Raw genomic sequence first — 18,767 nt, 5'->3', positions numbered from 1 at the left:
GCAATCGTATATATAATCATATTACGAGGTTCACACTGGAAAGCTCTTTGGCTTTTTCAGCCAAAGGTTTTTAGCTGCTCAACTAACGCGCCAACGACACCAGTAATTTTTTTTTAAAGTTACACCCATATAAACCAATTGCTGACGATATAACGAATGGCCAATAGCATTTTTAGATTAATTTTTTTAACTTGAATGGGTGCCATTCCAGTGGCTAGACTGGTAGCGCATTCATACCAAAGCACAATTATATTTCTTGTAATGAATGTTTAGTTGTAACTTTTCATCATTAGCTCGCGACAACTTACCTAGAAGCGAAGCATGCGTTTTAAATGGCAACGTCCTGTAATTGTCGAGAATGCCCGTACCTTGGCCTGTCACGCTTGCTGGGCCTGATAGCACGGTTGTCTGATTAGAGCCCAACAATTTCCCGCCAGGTCGTAAGTTGCTGCTGATCCGGATTGGCTGTTGCTGCTGCTGTTGAGTTTCATTATTTTGTTGCTGGTGGACCAAATTAAGTCTATCAGTTGAGTTTGTAGGTGTGATATTACCAATATTCTCCGAATTTTTACTATTTTCTAGTTTTTCGAGTCGGTTAGGCCTCTGTGCTGGCAGCGCGTCATCACGTCGTCCGCTCAAGTGAAATGTGTAGCCTTTTTGCAGGCGAGCAGGTGGCTGTTGTTGTTGTTGTGGTTGCGTTTGCGACAGTAACTGACGGCCGAGCGGAATCTGATGTGATGTTATATGCAGGTCCTCCAAAGCACTCCCATGCTCTGAGCCCTCTTTCGCCCACTCCGACAGCGTGAGGTCCTCTTCATCCGACGTCTCAAGGGTAGCAACCGGTGCAAGTGTACCACTCTGACCAATGCTGCCGTTATTTACCGACAACGATCCCTCGACCCGAACCACCGGAAAATCATCATCCAACTTCGAGATCGATTCGTATTCGGGTGACACTGGCGACGGGCCTCCACTAGCATCGTTATTCCCGCTGGGAGACAGCGGCGAAGTCGGTGACAATAGCGACGCTTCGTCACAATCTCCATCAACGTTGACATCGGCGTCATCGCGGACGCTCATCATAAGCTGGTCTCGGTCGCTCGCCGAGTCGCTTCGCGTCATCATACTAGCGAAGTCTGTTTGCTCGCGACAAGCCGCAGAAGATTCATCGTTCATAATCTCAGTTGCGGCTCTGACGCATGTGCTCGCACCGCTAGCATCGACTTCCTCAGCTTTTCTACCTAAGGTACTAGTTGCACTGGACTCGCTCGTTTCTTCAAGCTGTTGCGCGTCATCCATCATCTCGTCTGGGGTAGGATATTCTGATGAGATTGGCTTTCTATATGAAGGCGACGTTACTACTGCTGTCGTCATTGCTATTGATACTGGTTGTTGGTCACAGCTTGCCCTTGGAGGGACTCTAGGATTAGCCGAGCGACAAATGCTTGAATCTAGCAGTACACTAGTCGCCGGTGAGTGCGGCTGCTGGGGCGTTTGTTGTCTACAAGCAGTGATAGCTGTTACGTGGGTACCCCTTGTCAAATCTGGCTCTGTCCCGAAGCAATCTGAATCGATCTCGTTCTCTTTATGACCATTTTGGTTGTCGTTATTAATGGTCGAATCTTTTGCGATATCAGTGTCCATCTTTTCTGGCTCATGTTCACGATTGTCGTCTGAGCTGGCCTCATTCGAGCTGAACTCGCTGACCTCCGTTAATGATACACTGCCTCCGGCGGTACCAGGGCTTGCGGCATCTTCAGGTGGTGAGGTTAAAGTTATAGGCTCACCAACTGCCCACGGAGGTGATGTGGCGTCGCCCAATGCCTCTCGTGCGCTATCTTCACCCCATCGATCGTCGCCAGTAACCTGCAAGGCGACCTCTTCCAGAACAACGATTTCTGGCACTTCCTAGAAGGCCAAGAAAAAATATAATAATAACATTGCCATGGCAGTTGAAAGCAACTGACACTAGCTCTTCAAGGGAAGTTTAGTTCTCTGAATCCTTCTTTTTTCTAGAATAGCTACAACTGAATTGTTCACGTGTCATAGTTAACCAACTTTTGGCACTAAATCTACCACGTATCGATTATTTCATACTGTTCTATCAAAAAAAAAAAATTTATTTGCCAATGTATGTTCGCTCAAGGTAGGCTCTATGCTGGCCTACCTTATGTTGAGTAACGTTATGCGGTTTTCCCGCGTTTGCATCTGCTTCCATTTCATCCTCGTCATCATCGCTGTCGGTGATACTTAATGTAAGGCCATCCTCGCTTGAATCTCCACCACCCTCATCTCCGGCATCGTGATCTTCACCAGGAGTCTGAAGTATGTCCTTGGTTTTTGCGGTTGCGATACCCTCTTCCGTAGGTGTATTGTCCACAGGAGTTCGACCCGTCGAGGAATTTTTGGTTATGTCGATAACCAGAGGCGAAACTTGCTTCGTACTTACTGGCGCTGTTACCACAGCTCCATGGGGTTTCTTTCGGCGAATGGTCGAATAGTCAACTTCAGTACCTGAAAAAATTAATCCAACCCAGCGGCCGCCGGTACCAGGAGAACGCGACGGAGCGCACAATGGGATCAAGCACGTGATCGTAGATTCGTTAGTGAAAGATAAGTATGGTATTTTTTTTACAGTTTGTTACTGGTAAGTCATTGCAGTCGCAGGCTATGACACTCTGCAATTACTACGGTTATCTAGAATTAAGCAAAGAACTGCGTGCATCACTAGAGGAAGAAATCGCCAAATAGCTAGTACGAAATAGCTTCTTATAATCATCACGCGTGAGTTAAGCCGAACGAACGCAACAATATGAGATTCGTAGATGTATACTATACAAATGAAACTTGTTAAAGGGACTCGATTTTAACGTTATCGGAATGGCTCAACGAAAAACCGCAGTGGTTTAAAATACATAGAATCACGCGATTTTCATCCAAACAGACATGAATAGGTTAGGTCTCATAATTGGTTTGGTCATATTCTTTTTGGCCATTGCAATCTATGCCACACTTAATGATATCTCGTACGTTTAGGCGTAAATAGGACAATAAATTTACAAACAGTTTTGAAAATAATAGACGGTTTTGAAAGTTCGACATGTAGAAACGTATGCCCGTTATTTCTTGATTGAATTCGTGGAACACTAGAGTCAGTTGGCAAAATATATTTCTGTTTAGCAATGCTAATGACTAACATAGTACATACGTTACAAATAAGACAAGCCACATTTAAACGTTATAGACAGGACATCTAGTAGATAACAACGCACAACATCAACGGAACGCCGCATAAACATAATAAGGCATTTACAATATGAAAAGCAGACCGATAAGGCCGTAGTTAGTTTCTATTAAACAATTAATTTTCCTTTTTCCAAGGATTGTTTTTCAAACCATTCTACCAACAGTGGACTTAGGCCCTCTCTTTACGTTACTTCACTTTTTTCGTTAGTTTCTATGTTTCGGGTAACAAACATTGACCAATCGAGATACTAAAATCATAATCAACAATAGGCACTTTGTCCTAATGAACATGATGATGTTGTCTGCGAGCTGCCTGTCGCGTTTCCCTAATCATGACTAACGTGCAGTTAGGCGGCAACGTTTAAAGATTGCATTCTATTACGCTGCTATTCCGGTGTCTTCCCTGGCAGGCTTTACCAATAAAGCGATAACTAAAACGTAAGGATGTACGTGAACTCGAGGTAAAATCAGCCAATTGTAGGCAATATTGACACGGCCGAATCCCTGCGTGCAGTGTCATGACCGACCTGCGAATTATTCAGCCATGCGTACGACAGTGTCGAGTAAACTGGTTAAATTTCATTACAGTCGGTGACAGTGATCATAGCGACACCCGTGAATCAGTAGAGAAACGGATACACAGCGCGCATTTAAGTTCGAATCAAGCTTATGAAGACTGCGTAAAAGCCCGCTATATCCGTAAAAGATCGTCGAAAGAGCGATCATCTCGAATTCGTAATCGTGCTATGCAGAAAAGGGACCGAAATTTGAGTATTTAAGCATCGTCGCATGGAAAAAATGATCATTAAGGCGAAGCGCTAAGGCCCTTGTAAAAAGTACGTTTGCTTTTTTCAATTGTGCCATCAAAGCCGTATCCCGACAAGGCAAAGAAGAAGACGACCTCTTCGTTCCGAGATGAACGCACAGAAGCGAGAAACCACCGACCTTCCCACTGGCAAACATCCATCTGCGCCGAACTTTGCCAATGAGCTCTTGAAGGGGGGCAAGTCGAAATCACAGCAATAGCAGTAATGGTATAGTAATTGCGTTTAACATCTGAAGTTAACGGCAGTGTCAGACGTAAAATTCAGAACGTTTATTTTAGATGTTTTTAGATAGCGGGCTAGAGTCAAGTCCAAATTGCGTATTGTAGAATGTTGCAGCATTAGAGTAAGAGGTCGTTAAGGAAGCCGATAGTTAGCTTTACGCTCTTACCAACAGTTCGACGTTAATGTATAAATCTCGTTCGTTGCCGTAAATGTCTGATGAAGGCAGTGCACTATGTCTGGGTGGTTTGATCAGGAGGGGAAGAAGAATGGGCCATCACGGAGCAAATGTGAGCTTAGCCATCTAACGTTGGCTACCTTTAACGAACAATTTGCACCAGGTTCATAACCACGACCAGCTTTTCCGCAGCTGAAGCGCCTGCTGTCACACATATTTTGCTGTCATTGTTTATATGCTGTATTGGGGACGTTTGTCTGAAGCTGTTCGCTACATCTGTTTGTTATTTATTTGCACGTTACATTTTTAGTAATAGCCGTTATGTGCTCAAATTATCAAGCTCATACAAAAGTGTACCACTTCTTAGTTGTAGCTAGATGTCTCGTAATAAGTGTCGCTATTCGAAGATGGACGTCGGATGAATGGAGCACTTGTATAGCATTTGTAAAGTGTTGATACGTTAATGCTTACACACATGATTTCATAAATAGGCATATTATGCTAGAAGTAAGTTAAAACAAAGTTATTCGGCAGTGTAGTGCATTTACGCAATACGACGTCAGACGGAAGTCAGCCAATGGTTTCGGTTACGACCTCGAGCAAAGACAACGGTGGAATACATGACCTTGAGATGCCGAATGCGTGGTTCTTTATAATAATTAACACACTTAATTAAAGGACACAAAAGCAAGCAATAAGCAGAGACTTGATGAAATTTCTTCCAGGCTTCAACTACAGTACGCATCCTTATCTTGTATCCAGGCCCAGAATAAGTCGACTCCACTTGTACAAGACCATTGTTGTTGCATTACGATTATCTTGCATTTCTACGACACTGCGTGATAACAACGCTGCCAACAAAGAGAGGAACAGCGTCGTTCATGTGCTTCGTTGTGTGTACCGTCGGCACTCAGCACATTACGCAGTTATTATCAGTTGTACCGCCTTTTTTCTTCTTCGAGGAGGAGCTACTGTTCGGAACCTTAGTACCCAATTCCATTTCTTTCAACGTAACGTTTAGTTCCTTAAGAGCCGAGTTCACACTGGCGCTACGAAGGCTGTCTTCGAAATCCATTTCATTGTGAATTGCGTCTATTATTGGCGACGACGACCCAATTGCACCTCGCGCAGTAGAAAAGGCTCTATTACGACTGGGCGTATGCACCTGCGTATCAGGTTGTCGGGGCTTTGATTTTTCATCCATTAGCCGTTCCGGTTCCGTATCACACCTACCACTGGAATAAACACAGTCGGCACTCATATCTGAATTCGACCTATTGTTAGTCCTTTCAAGGTTAACATCACATATCTTTACCTTTGACGGCTCCGCCGGGTCCACAAAATCTTCCCAGTACGTGATGCTTGTCTTTGAGGGACTACGTTTTAGGGCAGGCGTTGAAATGGTTTTTTGAGTCTTCTTGCTCGAAGCAACACTTATTCTCGGTATTACGAGAAGGACAGGATTATATCTGGTGGGCCTAGTAGTACCATTTAAAGGCTTCTTTTCAGCGCGTTCTGTCGACGAAGTTACAGAATATGGCAGTGACTCTTTACTGCCGCGTCCGTTGTTGCTGTTCTTATGTTGAGCCATTGCATCGGGACTTTTCGACGGAAGGCTCAATTGTTTTAAGGATAGTAACGGCGGAGAACCGGAGGGCCGTTGCCTGGGCTCATTAAACTGCGTCGAGTGCAAGATATCGCAGCTGCCCCTTCGGAAGGGCGAATTTCGTACCCGCGAACCCGCGTCACGATCGCCATCGAACGCCCGCCTTAGAAAACTTCCTTCCGACATTTTTTCAAGCGATTCAGTGCGTTCCTCTTCTGAAATTAGGCTATTACGTTTGAATTTTTCAGCAAGTTTGCTATCCGAGGTTCTTCTCGGCGGGATCCTCGAAAGCAAGTTTGTATGTTGTACCGTTGAAATGACAGAGTCGTTTGAGGCAATTCGGCTGTGAGGCATGAAGCTCTTCGCTCTGGTGAGTGTCGAAAGTGCTGGAGAATTATCTACACTTGCGCTAGCCGGACCTTCGGATAGTGAACGGCCGTACGAGGGCCTTGGGGGTTGGGGAGTCAGCAGAGGCTTGATTGAAATAGGTTTCGGCGGAGGCGGTGGCGGAACGTTTCGCGCACTATTGTCTTTTTCCACTCGTGAAACTGAACGGAGAAATCGATCGCAATTCTCAAGCCATTCGCCCTTAGCATTGAGCAACTCGTCGAAATCGCCAAAGAACCGCAGTTTCTCATGTGACGCACGGCGCTCCTTGTCACTGTCTTGTCGGGGCTCGCGATTGAAGCTGAATAGGCTGCTCATCGACACACTGGTCGCTTTGTTAGACTTCGATAATTTCGAATTAAAAAATGCAGGCGGTATGTTGATCGGCTGATATTTTCTAACTAGAGCCGGCTCATGCGACATCGACAATTCCCAGTTGTCGGTTAAACTCGTTGTACTATGCAGCGGCTGAGTCCTTGACACCATTGGCACTTCCCTATACACTGGGGCATGCAAATGTACAGGTTTCAGCGGTCGTCTGTTATTACGCTGAATACAAGATGAAGCCGGTCCAGGCGAAAAGCTATTGTGATTACGACTTTTGCCACTGATGTTGTTCTTGCTGGTGAAAGTGGTACTGTTGTTGGTTTTGACAACACTGTTAGTTGACACAGCAAACTTGAAAGCGTTTTGTAAGTCTGGGTTACTACCCGTCTGGTTATTCTGGTTACGGTAACTACTGCTAGTATTATAATTGTTACTGTTACGATTATTGCTGCTGCTGCTGCTGCTAGTTAAAAACTGCTTATCCCCAGAGTGGCCAAAAATTGGACCCGCCAGCACGCCGTTGTCCTCAGGAGGAAAGGCGCGACACACACTTTGTGGCATGGAGAAGGCATTAGGATCTGACGGGAACACAAATGACGGCAACGGTTTCTGTGGCTGTGGTCGATGTTGTTGATACTGTTTTTGTTGTTGTTGCTGCTGCTGCTGCTGTTGTTGTTGTTTCTGTTGTTGTTGTTGTTGTTGTGACTCTCTTTTTGTGACTTCAAGATACTGTGGCGGCGCTGGCGGTCGTGTAGCTGGGGCACAGAGGACTCGCGCTGGTTGCCGAGATGATGGTTCGTTAAGAGTTTCCGAATCCGAACTGCTATTGCCACTCGAACGACCCAGGTAAGCCTCTGTTAAGGCTTGATCGTATAGCAGCCTTGCGAGGCCGCTACACCGAGAACGCAGCATTTCCACTGCAGCGCCTGAAGCAAGTGAGGTACTCGTTGAGGTCGTAATTGAGACAGTTACTAGAGAAAACCGTTCGTCAAACTCAGCGATTTGAGTCTGCCATAGCCTGCCTCACTAGCAAACTATAGAAACCAGTCAAAAAAAGTCCTTTGAAAAACCAAATGCCAACGATCACCAACAAAAAAAGCAGCCGATACGTTCCTCCAGCTAATTTGTCAGTTATGGAAGTAGCGTTTTACTGTTATCCAAACAGAATAGGGAGAGCTACGTCTTAAAAACAAATATTTAAATATGGTTTTCAGGGGTCATATGCCTCGTACGGCTTACAACGATTGCGAAGGCCACAACAAGAGCTGAGCAATTTTACCATAGACATTTTAAAACGTATTGATAGAATGTGGGGCTTTTTTAATAATTGTCATCTTCTAATAGCATAGAAAAAAATTATATTTCAACGCCGACATAGAGGTTTAGCCGAATTTAGACATACGCAAACAATCATCGAGTCTAACGGGCACACTTATTTCGTTTCAAAATTAATTATTAATATAAATACAGCACGTTCCGACACATATTAACTCATCTTTTAGTGTGTTTTTAGGCTTCTGTGAAAAACAGCATACGCAAAATTGCACTAATCATAATAACAATATATATAAGCAAAAAATGAAAGCGTTCATTACTGCGTTAAACGTTTTCACTTGCTATCAAGTATCATAAATAAATGAACGCCCACTTTAAACAACAACGTAATTCACTACAACATATGGTAGCAGCCGTGCCCCTAGGCAACCTGCTCCTTTTGTAAAAAAACAACAGAACGATGCAAAGGATATTATCTATCAAACATTTATATACCAAATAAATATAAGGAAATTACCACCCATATGCAAGATTAATTAACAAAAAGGGCATACCATCGGAGATCTCGTCGGGGACGCTCGAGCGCTCCTCCGCCGTCGTGTTGTTTGCAATCAGAGAATTTTGTTGTTGAGGATGTTGCGAATCCGATGCGTATTCGTAATCACTGTCCACGTCATCTGTTGTAGCGCCTATGACACAGGACAGCGACACGTCAGAACAAACCACGCGCGGACAAAATCACAGGGCAAGAGTAAAACAAGCACAATCAGTGACAATGACAGTAGGTCACTTCATGCACATCGACTCATATCTCTACTGTATTGATTGGATAACTCCACTTTTGAATAAGAGACCATATTGGATGCTAGAAATATTTAGCTTGCCATAGATTGCTATGGGATAATATGCAGTAGTTAATAAATTCGCAATTGTTATTCGAAGGCTACTTTTGTTTTTGTATCATCGTTCAATTATAATACCTATTGCGTATATATATGTGTAGGTGCATTTCAGTATGCCGTGTATTTATTTAGCCGCAGGCGGGTTTATCGCATCCGCATGCTTGCACAGTTTAGGCTGTAATCGAACCTAGCTACTAGTCATGCATTCACTTTCACATCCTTACAATGAAATGCAAAAAAAGATGAACCTCGCTCGTTCGTCGGAAAACATAATCGGACGAAAGACTTTACCATACCTCGTTGTTTCGGGTCGCAAAGCGCTAAAGGAAAGCCTTAAGAAAAGGATTCTCAAGTATCAAGACATGGAAAAAGCATTTGTCTCGATCTGATCGAGGTTACAATCTATCTTTTCAAGCAGAACGATTGAACAATTCGAAAAAGGATTGAGGCAATAGGATGAAGGTTATCACAGAAAAATACTTGCCTTCGAAAAAGTGAAAAGTTACTCTACAACAGTCGACCATTTAGTTAAAGACGATAACCAAATAGCTGTAACGAACAGCAGAAACAACGCCTTGAAAGGCGGCAATGCAGATGCTGTTTGAAAACACGACATTTCAAATGAATAACTTCGGTTTGGTTCAATTTCTTTTCATTGAATTACGATACCATTAAATAACTTGCCTTCATCCTTTTCGGTGGAGGTTTCCTCATCGGTAGTATCATCCGTGAGCTCTTCCTCATCGCTATCACAACAGCTTTGATTGTGCTTTTTGCTCCACGTTTCGGCTAGATGCCGGGTTGCATCAGCGTCTGCCGCAAGACCCTGCACTGCACCCGCACGAAGCATCAATTCCTGATCTTCATCCTCGTCATCGCTGCTCAACTGTTCGAGGTCATCATCGGTTTGGACTTCAATGGCGCCGAGGTTCCGCTGAGTTAATTCTTCTTCGTCTAACTCCGAGTTGAGCAAGTTGTCCTGATCCATAAGTTCGGACGCGTCGCCGAGGTTTTCGAACTCGGCGCGCTCTGGTGTTCGATCACTGTTTTTATTTAAACCGTGTAAATCGGGAGAACATACCTCTTTAGTGGAAAACGCACTGTTTGGCCTCTTGATTCGAGCATGATTGCAAACATATTTATTTTTTATTATGTAAAAAGGAACATCTTGGGACATAAAGGTGATCAAACAATTTTCGGAAGCTCTTACCGATCTATGTCTATAAGGCTGTTGCTAATTCCCGGTTGGTGCCTTAACGCCTGTTCGGGCGTCACTCGCTGCGGTGCCAATGTCTGTACTGTCTGCGTGTCTTGCAATGCAGTCGATGGTTCTACGGAACGATCTCCTGGTGTTTCCTCCCTACAGATTAACAGTTTTTTTAATACGCACGTGAGAAATGCGGAATGAACGCAGAGGGTACATGTGCACAGGTCATTATATCAAGTGAGGCCGAACATCCATCGGGCGGGTTACTCTAGAAGGTCCCTCTAGTATGATACTAGGTCTTTACTGTGAGGCGTACGGTAGGTAGTTCATTCAACAAGACAACGTACGTATTAAACGTTTTTCATTTTGCGTTGTCGTGACTTGCATTTAACAGTTAGGTTGGACAGTAAAGAATTAGGCGGACAGCAACGGTATCAGACCATATTACGTTTGTACATGCAAAAAACACTACTAAAAAAGCTCTATAAATATGTAAAACCTAGATAGAGAAGATGGGCGGAAACGTAACACTTCTGGGACACTTGTTATAATGGCCTGTTTTACCCTCGAACTTCATAAAGTTCGGCCGAAACTATCTAAATTTTAGAATCGCCCTTATCTTATCGCTCAACTCAAGAACTCGCCTTCTAATTGTATGTGTTGTAGTGACCAGAGACTTATTTCATTGTAAAAGTTTCATTGTCCATTTTGCCACGGCCCTTACCGGTCTTAATTCTGCTTATATGCATGCTGCTCTGTACACTTACTGGTTCAACAAATCGATCTCTTACTCGCTCTAATTTGTTCTACTATTTTTAATTTAAGTTTTTAATATGTTCGTGACTAACTCAAGCACATGTCTATGCATTTACTATATAGTAGTCACATACGTCGTTGGTAGAATTTGTGCAGGTCTCGGTTCCTCCTGAAGAAACGCCTCTTTCCGTCGCATCATTGCCGTCCATCGTGCTGACGGCTTCTCCATGCGGAAGTGCTGCACGCAGAAGAATTTGCCACGGCATACGCCCGAGCTATCATATGCGTATGAGCCGATACGAAGATTATCGTCGCAATATTCGCAACGAAGACACGAACTAGAAGAACACGGAGGGAGGGAGAGAGGTAGGGAAAGCGGTCGGTCGGATTGACAGATGTCGTGAGACGACGTCGAAAATAGAGCAAAAAGTAGAGTTGGTTGATGAATAGCGAATGGCCGATGTGATCCAGTGGAATGGAAACATAGTTGGGTGCCAGCAACGAGACCGGGACCAAAAATTGGGGAGCAAGTAAAGGATGGACATCAAGGTTAGAGCTAGTAGTTGACAAAAGGTACGAATCGCTGGAGACAAAAAACCAAGAAAAGGCCGCTTATTCACAGCTCGTTTGTCTTGTACACGCGCGCGCATACACATACATATTACACAATTTTTAGATTTTCTGGATTGAATTAACAGCCCCACTTGAGGGTACCACTTAAAAATTGATGAGTATTTGATAAATGTTTGGTAGCATGTTTAGGAGACAAAAATTTGCTGTGTGAAAAACAGGGGGTAAGATTTGTGCTAGATGAAAAAATCGATAGCATAATAGACGTTGAAGATACTCTATGACATCCGGCTAACTCGAAAATGCAAAATGCCCCATAGACATAATGAAGACACACAGCTGCGTTGTGCTATTACAACAAGCTTATTAAATGTCTATTAAGGAAGAGGTTATTTCCAACATTTACTATCCTCTAGCAAAAAAAAAATTATATGTTTTCTAAAACATATACTTGATTAAAAACTTTTGTATGGTTACCAAAATGCCAATTCAGTGTTAAAGACGACTCTAAGCTTAGACCATTACTATAGGCCATCTGCATAGACTAATTACTATAGTGAATTCAAATATCATAAACCCGCTGCTCACTTTTTTTTGGTTCATCAAATTCTAAATGCACACGAAACAGCTCAACATAGCAAACCAATTGTCGAGGAACAACATTGTCGATTATGGCTCAGGTGAAGTCAGCGCGACAATCTACAGGGATTAGGGTTTTTTCTATGAAGAAGGATTTTTTGTTCGATTAATACGGCCAGTAATGTCGTTCTGAAGCTAAAAGTTGACAGGCAAAATGTTTAGTATTTTTCTCCATGAACTACGCATACACTACAGCTTTGAATAGGTTTTTTCGGGCCCTGCCCAAAAGTCAGTGATGACGTACTTGCTTCTTTCGGGCCGGATGGCAAGAGACACTCCATCACAAGCATGGCCATAATCGTCACTGATGAGGTTAGGTTAGGTCTTGTAGTAGCAGCCTTGCAGCAGCAACAATGAGGGTAAAGGATTGTTTGTCTCTTAATTATTATCTTTCTTGCCTAATTCATATGTCGTTTTCACCACCAGCACGCCCCATTGGCGCACAGAGCTTTTGGGGGTACTTGAACAGATTCCGAAGAGGGTATTCATGGGAGGCGCGGTAGTGAACCGGCGACCCATTCACCATCACTTCGTCCAGCTTTAGTCGACCGCTTCAAATACAGTTCAAATCGCTGCGGTTCGCAGACAATCACGTACAACAACATCAGAGAGAAAAAGTACAATTGTACAAAAATGCATTACATTTAAACCGAACAAAAATATCACACTATGAAAAATAAGCGCTTTCTTTGATGTTAACTCTACTTATTTATGTTTCGAAACGCTTCGGTTTGTTACTATATTGTTTGTTCTGCAGATATGATGTAAAACTATTGGATTTTTCAGAGAACGATGAGCAAATGTGCAAAGCTAAAATTTACTGCGTAATGTAATCATGCATGTATGTGTAATTTTTTATTTCAATAAAGCTCGATTTGACGTACAAAATGGTTATCGCTATTTCAACTCATACACCCACTTCTATTAACTACCATATATTTTCCTATAAGCTATACTATATAGAGTTTGTCCTCGCATTTACCGATGGAAAAAGTGTCCCTCCGCACTGAGTCGATCAATAAGATACACCCGCTGTCCGCAGAAATAGCACAGGTCAGACGACTCAGGCACTGGTGCGATGTTTGTGCCTGCCTCAACCTTGTGGCTTACTTCAACTGGTTCAGTATCCTCGACATGCGCCCGCTCGTTGCGACTCAGTGACGAGTTTTTACTGGCTGCGTACGGACTCTCCGGTAAGTTCTGAGCATCCCGAAGAGCGACAAGTTCTAATCTCATCATTTCGGGCGCTCGCACAGAACGATAGTCGAGACAGTCCCGATCAGCTGCTGATACGCCAGGTAAATCCTCGCAACTTAAGGTACCGCTCGTCCCGCCCGAAGACGAACCGCTTGTAGTCTCTTTTTCCTGGAATAGAGAAGAAAATTTAGAATGGGGTACAAGAAGCAGGTTTAAAGTTAGCATGTCATTCCGTATTCACGAAGTCGCTAGCTGGGTCGTGGCACGCTGCTTTGAACTCGCGGATTTGATGTCTATAGATAAAGTACATTTATCTGTAGTTTGCAAATGAAGACCAAGTCTGGTCTTCTAGAAGGTGAACTTTTTGCAGTCTCCTGATTTCTCGGCTTTCTAGAAAGAGGAAGCAATGATAATTCAGATTGTTATTATGTGTGCCTACCTTATATGCAAGGTAGTCCTTGCTTAGGTACTTGTTCACTTTAGGTGGGTTAAGACAAGTTACAGGAGCGGGACGGTTCTGTTGCGCCTTAACGTCAAGAATATTCTTCAACTGAGCTACTTTATTGCGACCGCGTTCCCCCACGTCCATGATTACTCCTCCATCCTGAAATGCGAAAATTGTAAAAATTTGAGCTATCATATCACCTATTTGCAAATATTTTTGTAACGTTTATTGATAATTAGTTGACGTAACAATCTTGCAATGAGTGGTCTCTTTGAATAGAGTATTATTTTATAGTTGATAACGGTGATGCCAATGTTACCTTAAGCTGTCTTTCTACCCGCTGAAGCTTCTCGTCAATGACTCCGTATTTGGCCCTCTCAGGATTTTCACCGCGTAGTCGACCTTCCATTTGGGCACGTTTATCACGGAATACTTCCTCAAACATCTGTGAAAAAGTATCAAATACACCATGTTATAGATTATGCACTCGTAGCATATACTTTTAGCTCAGCTACGAATCGCTATTAGTGATATGATTACCTGTTGTCCCGTTGATGAATAGAACAGTTTGCTTGCAGAGGTTTCACTAACAATGAACAGTTTTCTAACAGGCTTCACTCTATGTACAATCGACGACCTTTAATTCGTCAGGAAAATTTAGCATACTAATGTGGCATGTTGAATAACTTTACCGTCTACAAATCGTAACAAATTAATTATAATAATTCAATAATTTAAACTGTGTGTACACTGCTTAACGAGCGGCCGCTATTCAAATCTTACGTTTTTTCGGTCCTGACAGTATAATTTCATCGAAATTAATTTTAGGAAATCCTCTAATTTAGTTACATTATGCAAAAATATACGTGTAACATGAATTTGTACGTAAAATGAACGTGTCACATAGGGAAAGCACGTTTATGGCTTCGTCGCACTGACAAGATCTTCTTGGAATTCTGCAACGACACCAGGATAAGATCGGAGCAGATCGCTAGTCGCGTACATAATCGATGGTCCCGGGACTCAGGAAGCGCACGTTTACACGACAAAGCAGACGCATATCCAAAGATGAAGAGTATGCTTAAGTACTCACACATAAATATACTCACAAGTTGATTCAAACAACAGATGAACACCAAAGGGTTGAGTAACTTTAATTGTTCTTCCACGCAATGTTGGCATGAACTTCTTGTCAAACCTTCTCATCGATGTAAAAATTTGTCAAAAATAGATACATAGCAAATCTGTCATGTCCCGCATTCATAATGCACTCCTATTTAAATCCGCGCTGGATGGACCATCTAAGTGGACTTTCATTCATCAATCAATCATCAATTTTGGGTGCCCGTCTATTAAAGATGTGCAACTCCCTTGATTGACATTCATACTAATCTTATATTTCCATTCTATTAATTTTTCAATGCCTCAAACGTCCGATACCAATCAACCAAACATAACTTTATGAATTAAGCCATTTAGTGCTTGAAAGGCACGGCCGAAATAAATTTGACGAAAAATCGAGTCGACACCATTCAATCATACTACTTCTTCCTCAACACAATCTAATCCAAGGACACAGTCAATCATCAATCAGTCCAATCGGCCAACCACTCACTCGCATCTTCTCCTGATTTTTGTCTGACGTAGCGGCGGATCCGTTCGCGCCATGGCCGGCGACCGCCCTCAGAGGGGTGCTCGCAAAAACGACACCGTTGAGGGGTCTATTCCCAGCTTCCCTACTTGACCCACGATTCGCTCCGACAGTTTCTTCATCGTCGTCGTCCTTCTCCTCCTCTTCCTTTTCGGGGTCATCAATGTTGTCAGCGGTCTGAAGCGCTTCCTGAGCACCGGAAGTAGCTGTAGAATGAAACGAAGCCCAATCTACCTGTGGCTTTTCGACGTGCGATTTCTTCTTGCCGCTGTCGGCGCGACCTTTCTCGCGTTCTCGAAGTCGTTCCTCAAGCTGACGAACGTTCCAATCATCCTTGCCGATTTTGCCTACATAGTGTCCTGGCGGAGCGGTCTTCTTCGCGCTGCCTCCCGCACTGACGCCCTTTTCTAGATCTAACAGCTGCTGCTGAAGCTCACGAATTGAGGGTCGTTGCGCTATAAAGAGGGTGAGTTGGAACCGCAAAATAATAGGAAAAACAGTTGAAGATAAAAAAAAAGTTCGTATACACGTGTCTGGTGAATATTCAGTTACAATGCAGTGGTGAGGTTCTATATGTAATTTCATACTTTGACGTGATTTATCGGAGCCACTCCTTTGCAGATATTAAAATGATGTAATGCCTGGTTTAAACACCCCATAAATGGGGGGAACGGTGTGTCGCAAACTTACTTAATGCATAGCTCTTCCTAGGGATTCCCTTGGGTGGAGGCGGCGGCTGTTGGTGAAACCCATCTGTCGACTCAAGGGGACCATAGATTCGTGCACCCGTTGAGTCAAACTTCCATTGCTCCTGCAAGCGTTCTTTGCGTGCGTTGAATGCCTTTCGGTCCATGACGTCGGCAACACGTTCGAGCTCGGGCGTCACGTCATTAGCTCGAACACCTCCATGACCACGAGTCATTGCCTCGAGATGGGTACGCGCTCTGAAAGTCACTAGCAGATTAGTGAATATCCTGAGTCCTTTAAATTTAGGTTCAGTTATTTCTTCGTTATTACGTAACTCCCTTTTTTCTATGCAGCGTCACTATTTGACGCCTCCTGAATCAATTAAAACAGTCCAAATAAAAATCCAGGCCCATCTAAGCACCTCCAGGCTCGTTCGGTCATCTTGGATCGTTTGGCCGCTTCATGTGAGTACCCCTCGTCTGTGGCAAGATTAGCAGGTAATGCATTGGGATTGCCGCTGCTAAAAGGCGAATCATAGAGTGATCTTGATCGCGCTTCCCGTAACGGGCCATGCGAACCGCCACTATGCCGATACTTTTCCACGGCCTGTCTAAGGTCTGCTCTGGGTGCTGCAGGCCGCGAATTCTCTTGTTCTTCGAGCAAGTCATCAAACTAAGAAAAGATATACAAAGGCAAATAACATATAATAAAATTGATCCAGTTAGACTAACGTACAGTGAATACGCTCTTTAACATTCATAAGCTATGTTTTATATATGAGTGATCCCAACGTGACATAGCTCTAATTCTTTTGCAAAAACAGCTAGGGTAATTTCGGTAAATCTAGGTTTTCCAGCTTCCATACGCCTCGAAGATTCTAACTAACCTTATACACTGAGCGACCGGGAGGTCTAGGAATCGCTCCACGGAAGGTTTCATATACTTGGGTCAAATAGCTGACCATCGTTAGCTTATCAGGTATTTCACTGGCGGCAAGATCTTGACCGGTCATTACCGGCGGGATCCCGTATTCACGTTCGAGCAGATCGAATACTCTTTGGCAGTTACCTGCCGCGGATGACGGACTCACGTCCAATTCAGATGGATGGCCTATCAACTCAGGGCGGTAACTGAAAACCAGACATAATTATTGGATTAATCATAGGCAGTGCAAATCAATCATTTGCAACGATCTGTAGTATAGAAAAAAAAACTACGATAAAAACATACAGAAAAGCCTAAATGATCATTAGATCCGCTACCCGAAAAGTTTGAAAGTTTTCATATTCAAGCAGTAGTATTGAATATTCTGAATAGATTTTACGATATATTAAGTGTCTTCTCGGCTTAGCCTTTTGTCAAATCTAATAACAGCAGTTGTTTATAACGCCTTCGGTCTGATAAACAAATTATAGAAATAATAATCAACTTCATTTTACCGATGTAAAATGGCCGTGAGTGCCCTTCCATCCTTCCAACTCGTTGTCATGTCCTCTATAGAGATATTATACTGGTAAACCTGCTTTTCGCACCAAAGTTGTAAGCTGTCAGGATTGACTATGCTACGATTTCGCAGTCTCTTTCGTGCCATTGAGCTGAGTGCCAGCTCCATTTCGCTATCGGTGATGTCCAGCGTTATTGTCTCGAGGTCACAGAGGTGCTGTACCTCACCCGGTAGCACCTATAGAGTTTGAAACATTTTCAGGAATCGCTGACCAAGGAAAAGCTTTTACGAACCCAATCGTTACCGATTGTATCGTACTATATACGGTCGATTATCGTATTATACGCGTACGCATAAAAGTCAGACAGGCCCTGATTAGAGGGTGAAGTATTTATTATTACTATTGTTGTTATTATATAGGTTCATTAAAACGGTGAAGTACTTAATGAAATGCCATAAATGGAGCACACGCACCTTGCTTGTGCCTAAACTAAGGTATCGGCTTGCCGGGTTGATCGTGTATTGGTTAACATCTTTATGGAGATTTTCAGGAGAGGTCTGATTAAGAAGACGATAAATTGATTCACGCTCGGCTATCACCTGCAGTTGGCAAAGAGTAAAACTGATTTGTTCCTGTACTGCTCTTTACAACTACTAAGAATTTGCAATGAATCGTTAAGATGTTAGTGATATCGATGCTGAGTCTAAAAAACGAGTAACAAACTAGTTATATATTGGTCTACTACTAAAAATTAAGCACAAAAAAATCATTAATTAACAACGCAGAAAGAAATAATTTTTAATTGATTACAATTATTAGTTGATCATTTTAACTACCTTGACTGGCGGCTGCGTCTCCCAGCCTTTCAGCATCCAGCCGGTATCGAGGGCGCTAAGGAAACCTCGTGCACAGCCAGACCCCGTTGGCCAAAAAGGTTCTAATAGTGAGTCACCCACAAGGCACAGCAAGAGCTTCTTGCCGCGTCGCTCAACCATTCGACTTGCGTTTTCGGACGCGTACATTGACGTGAAGTCGAACATGGCCACGTCTGGTTGACCGTAATGATTTACAGCAAACTCCAGCCGAGGAAGCTGGTCCTATAATTTTGCAAATAGGCCAAGGAAGAAGTCACAGATGTGGTCATGTTAAAGCTGAGCTGATGGAAATGACTAATGCTTGCGTACGCGATATTTTATCATGTTG

General features: G+C 43.3%; 1 protein-coding gene across 6 annotated transcripts in view; it reads right to left on the bottom strand.

The window, feature by feature from the left end:
* Positions 1-18,767, bottom strand: part of Mical (Molecule interacting with CasL) — a 59,708-nt gene that overhangs the window by 9,224 nt on the left and 31,717 nt on the right. For 5 of the 6 annotated variants that reach the window (XM_022840954.2, XM_022840956.2, XM_086970212.1 and 2 more), the window contains exons 7-22: positions 18,401-18,661; positions 18,038-18,163; positions 17,559-17,800; positions 17,006-17,249; positions 16,541-16,791; positions 16,123-16,376; positions 15,397-15,887; positions 14,101-14,226; positions 13,776-13,940; positions 13,122-13,504; positions 11,065-11,268; positions 10,178-10,327; positions 9,652-10,010; positions 8,620-8,754; positions 2,168-2,514; positions 309-1,908 (exon numbers count right to left, since the gene is read on the bottom strand). In XM_022840954.2, the coding sequence (XP_022696689.1) occupies positions 309-1,908; positions 2,168-2,514; positions 8,620-8,754; positions 9,652-10,010; positions 10,178-10,327; positions 11,065-11,268; positions 13,122-13,504; positions 13,776-13,940; positions 14,101-14,226; positions 15,397-15,887; positions 16,123-16,376; positions 16,541-16,791; positions 17,006-17,249; positions 17,559-17,800; positions 18,038-18,163; positions 18,401-18,661 (5,338 nt within the window). The remainder of the gene's footprint in view (positions 1-308; positions 1,909-2,167; positions 2,515-8,619; positions 8,755-9,651; positions 10,011-10,177; positions 10,328-11,064; positions 11,269-13,121; positions 13,505-13,775; positions 13,941-14,100; positions 14,227-15,396; positions 15,888-16,122; positions 16,377-16,540; positions 16,792-17,005; positions 17,250-17,558; positions 17,801-18,037; positions 18,164-18,400; positions 18,662-18,767) is intronic. The other variant, XM_022840960.2, reaches the window with a different exon arrangement.

Source organism: Varroa jacobsoni, unplaced genomic scaffold (genome assembly GCF_002532875.2).
Source record: "Varroa jacobsoni isolate VJ856 unplaced genomic scaffold, vjacob_1.0 scaffold_899, whole genome shotgun sequence".
Lineage (NCBI taxonomy): Eukaryota > Metazoa > Arthropoda > Arachnida > Mesostigmata > Varroidae > Varroa > Varroa jacobsoni.
The sequence above is the reverse complement of the archived record's forward strand: the minus strand, read 5'-3'. Positions and strand labels throughout refer to the sequence as shown.